Here is a 14,165-nt window from a genome sequence, read left to right on the forward strand (position 1 = left end):
ATTCCTTTGGCTGGGCATTTGGGCCAAAGCAATAAAACTTGGGACAGACTATTCCCCTGTTTCACTGGCCTCATATGTCAGAGGAAACCAAAGAGTTTTGTCGCTCTTGTGTGACCTGCCAAGCCAGTGGCAAGACTGGTGGCACTCCAAAGGCCCCCTTAATTCCACTTCCTGTGGTTGGGGTGCCCTTTGAAAGGGTAGGGGTTGACATAGTTGGCCCCCTTGACCCTTCAACAGCTTCAGGCGATAGGTTTATTCTTGTGGTAGTGGACCATGCCACTAGGTATCCTGAAGCTATCCCCTTAAGGACCACTACAGCTCCTGTAGTGGCAAAGGCCCTCCTGGGAATCTTTTCCAGGCCGGGCTTCCCTAAGGGAGTGGTGCCAGACAGAGGTAGTAACTTCATGTCTGCATACCTCAAAACAATGTGAAAGGAGTGTGGTGTGACATACAAGTTCACTACTCCTTATCATCCACAAACAAATGGTTTGGTTGAGAGGTTTAATAAAACTCTCAAAGGTATGATAATGGACTCCCTGAAAAACTCAGACAGAGATGGGATGTCCTGTTAACTTGCCTCCCTTTTGCTTACAGGGAGGTACCCCAAAAAGGAGTGGGCTATAGCCCCTTTGAACTCCTCTTTGGGCACCCTGTGAGAGGTCCCCTTGCACTTGTTAAGGAGGGTTGGGAACAACCTTTAAAAGCTCCTAAACATGACATTGTGGATTATGTACATGGCCTAGGATCAAGAATGGCTGAGTACATGGAAAAGGCCAGTACAAACCTTCAGGCCAGCCACAAGCTGCAAAAGCAATGGTATGAACAGAAGGCTGTCCTGACCCAGTACCACCCAGGACAGAAGGTGTGGGTATTGGAGCCTGTGGCCCCAAGAGCACTCCAGGACAAATGGAGAGAAATGAGAAAAAGGGTGAGGTTTCCTACTTGGTAGACCTGGGCACTGCCAGGAGTCCCCTTAGGGTGCTCCATGTCAACCGCCTAAAACCCTACTATGACAGGGCTGATATCACCCTGCTCATGGCAACTGATGAGGGACAGGAAGAAGAGAGTGACCCTCTCCCTGATCTCTTCTCTACCACTGAAGCTGATGGCTTAGTGGGAGAAGTAGTACTGGCAGATTGTCTTACTGCTGAGCAGAAAGATAACTGTGTAAATCTTTTAAATCAGTTTTCTGAACTCTTCTCACTGATACCAGGTACCACTACTTGGTGTCAGCATACAATCAATACTGGAGACAGTTTACCTGTCAAAAGTAAGATTTATAGGCAGCCTGACCATGTCAGGGACTGCATTAAACAAGAGGTTCAGAAAATGTTAGACTTAGGAGTGATTGAGCCTTCAGGAAGCTCATGGGCTAGCCCAGTGGTGCCGGTCCCAAAACCTCACAGTAAGGATGGTAAAAGAGAGATGAGGTTTTGTGTTGACTATAGAGGACTCAACCTAGTAACCAAGACAGATGCTCAACCTATAACCAGGGCAGATGAGTTGATAGATACACTGGCCTCTGCCAAGTATCTAAGCAACTTTTGATTTAACTGCAGGGTATTGGCAGATTACAATATCAGAAGATGCTAAACCCAAGACTGCATTTTCAACCATTGGAGGGCACTATCAATTCACTGTGATGCCCTTTGGTCTGAAGAATGCACCTGTCACTTTTCAAAGGTTGGTGAACACAGTCCTGCAAAGGTTGGAAGCTTACTGTCTTTAGCTCCACCTGGGATGATCACCTGGTCCACCTGTGGAAAGTCTTGGAGGCCCTGCAAAAGGCAGGCCTCACTATCAAGGCCTCAAAGTGCCAGATAGGGCAGGGGAAAGTGGTTTATCTGGGCCACCTGGTAGGTGGGGAACAGATTTCACCACTACAGGGGAAGATCCAGACCATTATGGAATGGGCTCCCCCTACAACTCAAACCCAGGTGAGAGCCTTTTTAGGCCTCACAGGGTAATATAGGAGGTTTATTAAGAATTGCGGCTCCATTGCAGCTCTTCTTAATTACCTCACTAGTACGAAGATGCCTAAATAGGTATTCTGGACAGCTAGCTGTCAAAAAGCTTTTGATGAGCTCAAACAGGCCATGTGCTCTGCACCTGTCCTAAAAAGCCCTTGCTACTCCAAAAATTTCATAGTCCAGACTGATGCTTCTGAATTGAGGGTTGGGGCAGTGCTATCACAGCTTCATACTGAGGGCCAGGATCAACCTGTTGCTTTTATCCGCAGGAGGTTGACCCCTAGAGAAAAGTGTTGGTCTGCCATAGAGAGGAAGGCCTTTGCTGTGGTCTGGGCACTGAAAAAGTTGAGACCATACCTGTTTGGTACTCACTTTATTGTTCAGACAGACCACAAACCTCTACGTTGGCTAAAACAAATGAAAGGTGAAAACCCTAAATTGTTGAGGTGGTCCATCTCCCTACAGGGAATGGACTATACAGTGGAACATAGACCTCGGAGTACCCACTCCAGTGCAGATGGACTCTCCAGATATTTCCATTTCGACAACAAAGACTCATCTGGGCAAGGTTAGCCTTATTGTCCCTCGTTTGTTGGGGGGGGGGGGGTTGTGTAGGAAAGGACCATCTTGCCTGGCATGTTACCCCCATGTTTTACTTATATGTATGTTTGTTTTTGCCTGTGTCACAGGGATCTTGCTAGCCAGGACCCCAGTGCTCATACGTTGTGCCCTGTATGTATTCCTTGTGTGGTACCTAACTGTATCACTGAGGTTCTGCTAACCACACCTCAGTGTTTATGCTCTCTCTGCTTTTAAAATTGTCACTGCAGGTTAGTGACTAATTTTACCAATTCTGATTGGCACACTGGAACACCCTTATAACTCCCTTGTATATGGTACCTAGGTACCCAGGGTATTGGGGGTCCAGGAGATCCCTATGGGCTGCAGCATTTCTTTTGCCACCCGTAGGGAGATCTGACAATTCTTATACAGGCCTCCCAGTGCAGCCTGAGTGAAATAACATCCACGTTATTTCACAGCCATTTACCACTGCACTTAAGTAACTTATAAGTTACCTATATGTCTAACCTTCACCTGGTGAAGGTTGGGTGCAAAGTTACTTAGTGTGAGGGCACCCTGGCACTAGCCAAGGTGCCCCCACATTGTTCAGGGCAATTTCCCCGGATTTTGTGAGTGCGGGGACACCATTACACGTGTGAACTACATATAGGTCAATACCTATGTGTAGCTTCACAATGGTAACTCCGAACAGGGCCATGTAACACGTCTTGGATCATGGAATTGTCCCCCCAATACCATTCTGGTATTGGGGGGACAATCCCATGCATCCCCGGGGCTCCAGCGTGGACCCCGGGTACTGCCAAACTATGTCTCTGGGGTTTTCTCTGCAGCTATCGCTGCTGCCAACCCTCAGACAGGTTTCTGCCCTCCAGGGGTCTGGGCAGCCCAGTCCCAGGAAGGCAGAACAAAGAATTTCCTCTGCGAGAGGGTGTACACCCTATCCTTTTGGAAATAGGTGTTATGGGCTGGGGAGGAGTAGCTTCCCCCAGCCTCTGGAAATGCTTTGAAGGGCACAGATGGTGCCCTCCTTGCATAAGCCAGTCTACACCGGTTCAGGGATCCCCCAGCCCATGCCCTGGTGCGAAACTGGACAAAGAAAAGGGGAGTGACAACTCCACTGACCAGCACCTCCCCAGGAGTGGTGCCCCGTGCTCCTCCAGAGTGTTCCAGACCTCTGCCATCTTGAATGGAGAGGTGTGAGGGCACAATGGAGACCTCTGAGTGGCCAGTGCCAGCAGGTGACGTCAGAGACCCAACATGATAGGTGCTTACCTCTCTCTGTAGCCAATCCTCCTCTGAGGGCTATTTAGGGTCTCTCCTGTGGGTTTCTCATCAGATAACGAATGCAAGAGCTCACCAGATTTCCTCTGCATCTCCCTCTTCGACTTCTGCCAAGGATTGACCCCTGACTGCTCCAGGACGCCTGCAAAACCGCAACAAAGAAGCAAGAAGACTACCAGCAACATTGTAGCTCCTAATTCTGCTGGCTTTCGCGACTGTATCCTGGTGGTGCATGCTCTGGGAGCTGTCTACCTTGTCCCTGCACTGGAAGCCAAGAAGAAATCTCCCGTGGGTCGATAGAATCTTCCTCCTGTGAACGCAGGCACCAAACTTTTGCATCACCGGTCCTCTGGGTCCCCTCTCATCTTGACGAGCGTGGTCCCTGGAACACAGGACCTGGATCCAAGTGACCCCGACAGTCCAGTGGTCCTTCTTTCCAAATTTGGTGGAGGTAAGTCCTTGCCTCCCCACGCCAGACAGTAATCCTGTGTACTGCGTGATCTCCAGCTGCTAGGGCCTCCATACACTTTTGCAAGGATTCCTTTGTGCACAGCACAGCCCAGGTCCCCAGCAGTCCGTCCTGCATTGCTCAACTCGCTGAGTTGACCACCGGCTTTGTTGTGCTGAGACGACCACCGTGTGCAGCTTTCTTGAACGTCTGTTCAAGTGCTTCTGCAGATGCTGCCTGCTTCTGCATGGGCTCTCTCTGTTGCTGAGCACCCTTCTGTCTCCTTCTCCAAGGGGCGACCTCCTGGTCCTTCCTGGGCCCTGGCAGCACCCATTATCTTCAACCGCGACTCTTGCAGCTAGCAAGGCTTGTTTGCAGTCTTTCTGCGTGGAAACAACTCTGCATCCTCCAGCACTCCTTGGGACATCTTCTGACCACAGGAGAAGTTCCTGGCACCTTCCGTTGTTGCAGAATCTTCGACTTCCTCCACCCGGAGGCAGCCCTTTTGCACCTTCATCCGGGGTTTAGTGGGCTCCTGCCCCCCCTTGACACTTGTGTGACTCTTAGACTTGGTCCCCTTCTTTTAAAGGTCCTCAGGTCCAGGAATCCGTCTTCAGTGCTTTGCAGTTAGTTGTTGCCTTTGTAGAATCCCCTATCTCGACTTTACTGTCTTTCTGGGGTAGTAGGGTAACTTTACTCCTACTTTTCAGGGTCTTGGGGTGGAGTATCTTGGACACCCTTAGTGTTTTCTTACACTCTCAGTGACCCTCTACACACTACACTAGGCCTGGGGTCCATTTGTGGTTCACATTCCACTTTTGGAGTATATGGTTTGTGTTGTCCCTAGGCCTATTGTCTCCTATTGCATTCTATTGTGTTCTACAGTATTTGCACTACTTTTCTAAGTGTTTTACTTACCTGATTTTGGTTTTTGTGTATATTTAGTTATTATATTATATTATATTTTACTTACCTCCTACGGGAGTATATCCTCTGAGATACTTTTGGCATATTGTCACTATAATAAAGTTCCTTTATTTTTAGTAACTCTGAGTATTGTGTTTCTTATGGTATAGTGCTGTATGATACAAGTGGTATAGTAGGAGCTTTGCATGTCTCCTAGTTCAGCCTAAGATGCTCTGCTATGGCTACCTCTATCAGCCTAAGCTGCTAGAACACTACTAATCTACTAATAAGGGATAACTGGACCTGGCACAAGGTGTAAGTACCATCAGGTACCCACTATAAGCCAGGCCAGCCTCCGACAGTGATACTGAAAACATACTTTCCTAATCCATCTACGCCAGCAGAGCAGGCTCTACATTCTTTGGATGTTCAGAGGTGCCTGAAGTTTTACCCGGGCAGAACTAAACAGTTTAGGCAATCTAACCAACTTTTTGTGGCTTTCAGTGCTCCACGTAATGGACGAGCATTATCTAAACAAGGAATTGTGAGGTGGATAGCCTCTGCTATTAACTATTGTCATACAGCGGCAGGTAAACCTTTGCAGAATCCAGCGCGTGCACATTCTACAAGAAAAATGGCTTCATCCATGGCACTTTTTGCAGAAGTGTCCATTCAGGACGCCACGTGGAAGTCTGTGCATACTTTCTCATGGCATTACTGTTTGGAAGAAGCTCAGCAAGGTGATATGGCGGTAGGACAAGCGGTGTTACGACATCTTTTCCAGTAACGGTGAGCTGGTGTAAGTTCTTTATTCCTTTTTCCCGCCAGCCCAGTTTAATTTGCGCACATTGCACAGGTTTGTTTCTTACTTTACGGCTCTCATATTCATTGTTTTACCTGTTTAGGGTAACGTTCTATTATCTTATTAATTATTGACCTAATATGCTATTCTTTCCTACGTAATCTTTTCTTTCAAGATTTTGCTGATATATGTATTTTCCAAGGTATTTAGATATAGTTATTTATATATATATATATATATATATATATATATGTGTAGAGAAAGAGAGAGAGAGAGAGAGATATGTATGCATGTATCCATAAGTATACATATGGATTAATGCTATACAATGTGCTTCATTACTGCTTTCTATTCTGATTCAAGCATGTGAATCTATGAAAGTTCCAATACTGGAGTAAGAAAATAAGTTACTTATCTGTAACTGTAGTTCTCCAGTATTGGAATATTGAATTGCCACATAAATTGAAAATGAAAAGTAATAAAGTTTTACATAAGCAAGCTGATTTAAAGCGCCACACCATGAGCATGAGCGTGAAGGAACACACAAAAGGAAACAGAAGTTTGCTCACACTCAAACGTATCGGCAGTTATGTAATTATCCATGTAACAGGGTCGATGTCATGCAAAGCACGACTACTGCCCAGCAAGATCGCTCTGCGTAGGAAATAGAAAGAAAAAGTAGTCCAGAAACCATGCGGAATACATAGAGTCTCGTATGTTTTTAGTAGTTGGCCGATGTGGTCGAGGTGGGCTAAACACTGGAAAAGGCATGACTTATGCATACATTTCACAAATGAAATCAAGTGATTTTTAAAAGGCAAGCCCACGAACCAACACAACTGATGGGCAAGCAGTGGGCATGGTTAGAAGCCCACAGAGAGATTACAGCAGGCTAGAGCGCTTGCGCACTCGACCATAAAACGGAGTGTGCCCAAACTAAATTATATAGGTGATCGTGCAAAAATCCATGTAACAGGGTCACTCTACAAGGCGTAATATAACAGCCCCTTAGAGCATTTACCAACCACATCAAGTGATTTTTGAAAGGCAGGCCCAGGAATGAATGAAAGTGATGGGCGTGAGATATGCGTGGTTAAAGCCCTCCTAATAGATAACAACAGGTCAAAATGCAGCGCTTGCACGCTGCTACGCTTGACCTAAAAATGACTTCCCCTTCCTACCTGCTTTGTACCCACTCTGGTAGAAGTGAGTATCTCTGCAGTCCTTGAAGAGTGCCAAAACAACTCTTAGGCGCTTTGTATTGTGAAGAAAGGCTACACTCTGAGATGAAAAGTGTCACCTCCTTCAATAACGCTAATAACGACCAAGCAAAAGAAAACAATGAGAAAAATAAGGAATATTTACAAAAAGAAAACCATATAATACAGGTCATTTTTGGCCAAAAGTTGGGAACAGATGAGTACCCTTTCGGGATTTGAGAAAAATACACAAATATGTGAAGAAAGAATGTAAAGTTGACATGGAATCATATTTACTTACAGTACAACAAGGAGAATGCATGTGCTCCGTAGACCTCTAAGATACATATTTTAATGTGCCAGTCATCCAGAAGCATAGCAAATATTTGAGATTTGTGGTTTAGGTACAATCTCTTCTTTGTATTTTGCCTTTCCCACTGCTCTGATACCCCAGCGGTATCTTTCTGAGGTTCTTATTAACTTTACGTTAAATTTGATTTATCTAACAAAGATACATAAATGAGCATATTTCCCAAGGATAAGGGTGTATAAACATCAAATTCGAAAATAACAATACCTCAAAAACAATGATAGTAGATGCAAAGTAAAAACAAATGAAACAACAACGTTTTTGTAGGCTTGTTTCACTAGAATTAAGGCAATCTTTCTGTCATTTAATAGGAAAATCTTCTAAAATATTTGTTAGCATTACTACTGATGCCAGTTTCAGAGCATTCTTTTATCTAGGAATCCTGTTCATTTGAAGCACAGAATTCCCAAAGGTAGCCACTGTATCTCAACCATTCCCATTTTGTAATTGCTTCCAAATTCGTGAATGTCAATGACTCAGAAAAGGCAGTAAAAATTATACTTAAAATACTAGCACGGGTACTTGTAACCTGTGTAGTCCGTCTCTTTCTCATCCTTACTCTGTACCTCTAATTTAGATAATGACATGTAGTTGTAGCTTCAAGTGGCCTGGTTCATTGCCACAACTAAGGGCAAGGCAGAAGAGGCGCATTCAATGTACTTGTCTGAGTTCATATTTTTGGAATATGCATAATTCGTCTTCTAACCCTGGAAAACCTAAAAAGATATATATAGCGTCCTGAACACTTATCATCTATCTGATGCCCCTCCAAACGTGTTAAGCTGTGCCAGCCTATTGAGAACCAATATGGGTGGTTTTGTGGTAAGTACTTTTATTTTTCACATAATCTATAGATCTCAGGTTTCACTGAAGATAGGCAGCACGTGACATTATTTTTGGGTTTCCTAGATACATCATGTTTTTGCCCATGTCTGAATCTTCATTTACAGTACCCCAATACGAAAATGCAGTCTTTGAAAGTTATCCTTCTTCACCCTGCTATTTCCAGTTTTATAATTTCACATACTGAACCCTCCCCTGACATGTCCTGCAAGCCCTCTGCTGTCATCAAGTCTTTCTCCAACCTGAGGCCTCCACTTCGTGTGTTGCAGTATCTCAGACCCTCTGTTCCAAAATCTGTACAGTCTGAGAAGGAACTTCTCATTTCAGGGGCTCCTGATCACGAGTCCACACCTTTAGGGACTTATGTCACTAAAAAATTGAACTAGGCCCTACCCTAAGGCCCTACATAAAGAAACAGTGGAGATTCGGGCAGCCGCAACTATAGGAGGTTTGATACGTTTTAAGAACTCTTTTGGTGGTCCCTCATGGGCTTGGCTATTAACTACCTATAATGCAATGGTGCCCTCCCAATGCCTTTATGGTGACGAGCTACTAGCTTTAACCTCTGACACAAGCTGGGAGAAGGGGGAGGGCAAATGCTTGAAAAAGCTGTTTGGGCTGCCCAAATGTGAGATGGGCCCGGCGATAAGATTGGAAGGGGACTTGCAGGCTTGAGATTTTCTGGCCTATAAATCTATCTTGAGGTTCTGGGACAAATTATGGATCTCTGGTGCCAAAAAATTATTGCTGTTATGTACAAAGCAAATTCTGAAGAGCGAGTTAAGATGGACAGTGCCGGCTTGGTCTTGAATAAGGAAAATAGCTTCAGCCTTACAATTAGAAAATTTTAAATTGACAATTATGCTCCACCTCTCAAAAGGAGAATTGAAAGGGGCCTGCAAAAAAGAGTTGAGAAGGTATGACTTTGAGTATGTAAAAAGTAAACCTTCAGCAAGCTATATGATGGAATCTTGGGACAATCAGAGGGTTTTTCCATATGTAGCTGCCTTGCCTAATGTCCAGTTATGCTTATTACTTTTAACATTCTGGGTGGCTGTGAATGTGCGATATGTAAGATCAGAGAAGTGTAAGGCACTTTTGGGCACAGAGAATAACTGTTCATGTGGACTGGAATTTCACATTTTTAATGTTATTTTTTTTTATTAGATTGCTTGCACTTTTATAGGACTCGTGTACCTTTAAAACAGCTTTTTATAAAATATAACATCTCACATTGGACTAAAGCACTTGCAGTTTTGACGAACATGGAATTTTTGATGTTTCAAGTGCCCTTTCGAAGTTTTTAAAAGCATGTTTGGACTAGAAATATTGCGTCCATGAAATCTGGCTCAAACTTGAACATTATGCAGTGATTTTAGTAGTACTATACAGAGTGACTTGAAGGATTAGTCGGTTGGGCAGTTAAGACTGCAGGGTTTTTAGGGTTTGGGGGATTTGGAGTTGAGGGGATGGTGGGGGTGCATTATTTAATGTCGAAAAATGTACTTTTTAGTTAATATTTATTTTCAGCTTCCAAGAAATTATAAATATTGAGATGTAGCACTTTTTTGTCGATTTTAGAACAGTAACGTTGTCACTCCAGGATAATATGCTGAACCGATCTTTCATCATGCCCAGGACGCTCTTTGTGAACTACAAACATATCATATTCATGTAATATTTGTCTGTCCCGCACTTACTAATGCTAGAAGAGTGTTTTTAAGTCACTTGTTTAGCTCACGTCCTCTTAACACTTCCTGCTGTGAAGTTAATTTACATTTGGATTCTATCAATGTTTTTAGATTGCTCAAATGTATTCAATTCGTTTAACACTGTGCAGCTTAAGTTTATATTTTTATTCTGATAAATTCTATAGGTCCATGTGGATTTTAATATTGAAAAAATAAGAAGGACAACAAAATTTGCCCTTGCCTGTTGCTTCCCAAGACGCAGTGGGTTCTGTTTAAGGATCTTTGTCTTACCCATCAGGCCTTTAACAAACCAGTCCCTCTTTTGTTAGCAAAGATCCCTTAAATGGCAGTAATGTGAAGCTCTCCTCACCTTGTAAAGTCCATGCTGCAAAGAAGCTTGGTGTGGTGTCAGAGTGTTTTGAGGACTGGCTCTCCAGTTATAGTGTTCTCTTCCTTTGGGGAAGTGCCTAATATCCAATCTTGGAAACTTTGAATGGGCTGTAAAAACACTTGCACCTTCTTAGTTTCTATTGTTAGGCTAGTGGTTCACTTTTGTTTACTGTTCTTAAGAGGTTCCTACTATCAGAGTGCATTTCACTGATCTTGCACTGTAGAAGTCTCCGAATAAATAAATAAAATATAAACCCTTTTTGAGAAATACACTTAAAGCATGCATATAATTGCCCACCTGTTCTAAAGCCCACCTCATCTTCTTTGGTGTGGTTCTCCTATGACTTTAAAAAGCATTACTATTCTCCCTTACTCCTTATCATTTTCTCTTTCCTGCCTACAATTACCCTACTTTATCTGTCTTATAATTTTCATTTTTTCCCTAACTTTCTCAGACATCCTTTCCTTCTGACTTCCTGTATCATTCCATTGAACTTAACCATGTCTCTTCTTTGTTTTGTCTCTCTCTTGCGCCCTCTTATACATTTACCTTCTGTAACCATGTATTGTGGCCTTCCTCTTTATGTCTTTAACACTTTCATTTCCTTTCTTGTGTATTTTCTTGATCTCTGGTCCTCCTCCTCTTCCTCCTTATTCTATTCCCCTTTGTCCTTCTAATTTTCTCTCATCCTTGCCTTATTTTGTTTGCAAATGTCTCCACCATTGCTTTGTCTTCAAATATCTATTTTCCACCCATCTCATCCCAGTTGATCCACATGCACTTCTCTCTTGCACTTCCTCCACCTTCTGTCTTGTTCCTTTGTCCATACCTGCCTCTCCAATTCATTTTTATTTTCTAAATTCACATTTTCTCATTGTGAAACCACTTCTTTTCCACAGGAAGCTTCATATCTACCAGATCTCAGCATGTTGCCGGCTGCTGCAAAAATGAAGCAGGATTTGCTCCTCATGACAGTTTGGATGTCCAGCTGTGGGCACGTGGCCAGTGCTGGACTGTCTGGTGGGCGCATCCAGGAGACTGCCATATCGGCTGCTAATATCTACCATGCTCTGCTGACCTGGCTGATCTCTTTGGTGAGTTTTGCCATTTAATTACATTTCATGTATTCGGTTCAGGAAACATTCCCAAGCGCATACCTAAAGGACCCTAACTTTGTACTCTGTTGATTTTCAAGAAAAAGCAAATACATTTCGATGTCCTCTAACACATTACATCAAAATGGCTTATCTCTAATCACGTAATCCTCCACTTCCCAAACTGCACCTCTCCCCTTCCAAGACCCCGTCATCATGTTTCTCAGATACACACCTGTACATGACATAGCACTGTTATGATGTCCACTTCCACTTTGTGAAAGAGATGTTGCTTCTGGGGATCACTTGAGCTGATACGGTTCTCCCCTCTTGTGCTATAAAAAGTGATCTCACATTGTACACGGATTTTCAAATGGCTTCCCATTTAGTTGCTGTCCATTTACCAAGTGCGTTCTCCACTCTAGAAATGTTAGATCACACTCTGGGATCTGGGCAATTTCATGAATGGCCTTTAAACAACTTTCAAATATGTTTACTAAGTGTAATCGACAGGATGAGTGTCAATTAAATTAAACTCAATATGGACAAGGCAGACATTTTAATGATCTTGGGTTAGAACCCCCATCCAACCTGCCTACCACATCTCTGGGCCAACAACCTTGGACGTGCCCCAACTTCTGCCCCTCACTACGGAATTTAAGTTTCTGCTTCAATCATGATCTGTTGTTAGCTGCACAGGTAGTTGAACAAACTATCTTCCACCTGCTTTCTGCTTAATATATTGCACTAAATCCTTCCTTACATTCCTATCGGCTATATTGAGCCACCTTGACTACTGCAAGTCCTTGTTGCTGAGAGATCACTGCACCCCTTCACTGTATTCAAAATGCAGCAGCTTGTCTCGTCCTTAATCTTCCCATTGTGCCTTCTCTTCTGAATCAATGAAATCCCTACAATGGCTGCTTTGTAGATGACATGATCATTTTCAAATCTCTTTGCATTGGGTTTCAAGCTTACCACCTATTTGGGCCTCTCTGTCTACAACCAAAATTCGTGTGTAGATTTGTTTTGCAGAACACTGAATGGTTGGGTGAAGGGCAGCAATGTGACAGATTTTCAGGGGCTGTACAACTTAATTGTGTGGGAGCACTTGTCTAGTCATCATCAAACAGACTTTATTCGACTTTCAACAAGTCATAAAAGTATCAAGTAAAAACACATCTATATATATATAAACACAATAAATAGGTAAAAAGTAAAGAATAAATAAATAATAAAAATGCACATCATTAATTTATCCATATACAAATGTTTAGATCACCTTAATAGTTTTAGACCAGTGCGCCCATGGACTTCCTTACAGTTAATACTAAACATAAAAAAATTGCCAGAATTCCACACATTTCGATAGAAGATAGGACCTGTAAGCTAAAATACGCATCACGAAACTGGCGCAAGTTAATCGATCTTAAGAATGGCATTAAAAAACATTTTCTCTGTTTATGATAAAAGTTACAATAGAGGACCATGTGCATCGTAGATTTGGCTGCCTTTGCGTCGCAGGGGCATACTCTTAAGACTGTGCTCCAGTCATTCATAGTCGGAAAAGTTACTAGGCGATGGAAGGTGTCTAATCATAATCTTGTAAGGACAAAGCGATGTTGAGGATTTGTCACCCTTACTAGGTAAGGCTGCATGCCTTCCGTAGACAGAATCAGTTGGTTGGACATAACACTGGACTTTTTCGATTCTGCTTCCCAACGCTGGTCTTCAAAGTACTTTAATGTCATGGCCCTCAATTCTTTCATGGTTATTTTTCCCAATGATTCAGGGTTTGTATAGTAGTCTTTACAACCCATGTTTCCAAAAAAGAGCATAATATATTTCAACCAAGGAACTCTTAGCGAGTGAGTTAGCCTCATACAATCAGTTAGAATGGCCTTATTTAGTCCTGTGTGCTCCGAGGTCCATACTTTGTGCCATAATAATAATGGCTGTATCTTTATCAAATCTGCTACAAAGGAGACCCCTAATTCCACGTGGCTGATGTATGACGATCTACCATTTGGTACCATTAACAATTATCTGAGGAAATCATTCTCCACCGTCTGAATCAGCTTGCAATTAGTCTACCCCCAGATACCTGATCCATACATGACGGCCGGGATGCATTTAGCTTTGTAGATTTTTACCATATTCAGCGGGGTAATCCCCGCCAAGCCTTTTAGAAAAAATCTTCAGAGCAGCCGTTGTTTTAATGATCTGGTATTTTTTTGTTTTCACACAATGTGCCCATGAACCCTGTTTGTCAAACATTATGCGCAAATATGAAAAGGTACGAGCTATCTCCACTTTGTCCTCATGGATGGTAGTGTTGTAAATCTTGCCCTATTGCCTACCACAATTCATTATAAAAGTTTTAGACCGATTGACTGTAAGCCCCAGATCTGTCATAAAAGTTATGCAGGTAGTTAGAAGTTTTTGGAGGGCTAACGGTGTCCTAGCCATAAGTACTGCGTCATCTGCATAGAGAAGTACAGGGACAACACGGTTACCTATTTGGGGAAGATCTTTACATTTACTTATCAGTTCTCATTCTAGATTGTTTATGTATAGTGAGAACAAGA

General features: G+C 43.0%; 1 protein-coding gene across 1 annotated transcript in view; it reads left to right on the forward strand.

Moving 5' to 3' along the window:
- The window catches only part of DNAAF8 (dynein axonemal assembly factor 8), an 882,921-nt gene that overhangs the window by 243,526 nt on the left and 625,230 nt on the right, over nucleotides 1–14,165 (forward strand). Inside the window, exon 10 of the mRNA XM_069210337.1 lies at nucleotides 11,383–11,577. Coding sequence (XP_069066438.1) covers nucleotides 11,383–11,577 — 195 coding nt within the window. The remainder of the gene's footprint in view (nucleotides 1–11,382; nucleotides 11,578–14,165) is intronic.

This window comes from Pleurodeles waltl, chromosome 10 (assembly GCF_031143425.1).
Source record: "Pleurodeles waltl isolate 20211129_DDA chromosome 10, aPleWal1.hap1.20221129, whole genome shotgun sequence".
Taxonomy (NCBI): domain Eukaryota; kingdom Metazoa; phylum Chordata; class Amphibia; order Caudata; family Salamandridae; genus Pleurodeles; species Pleurodeles waltl.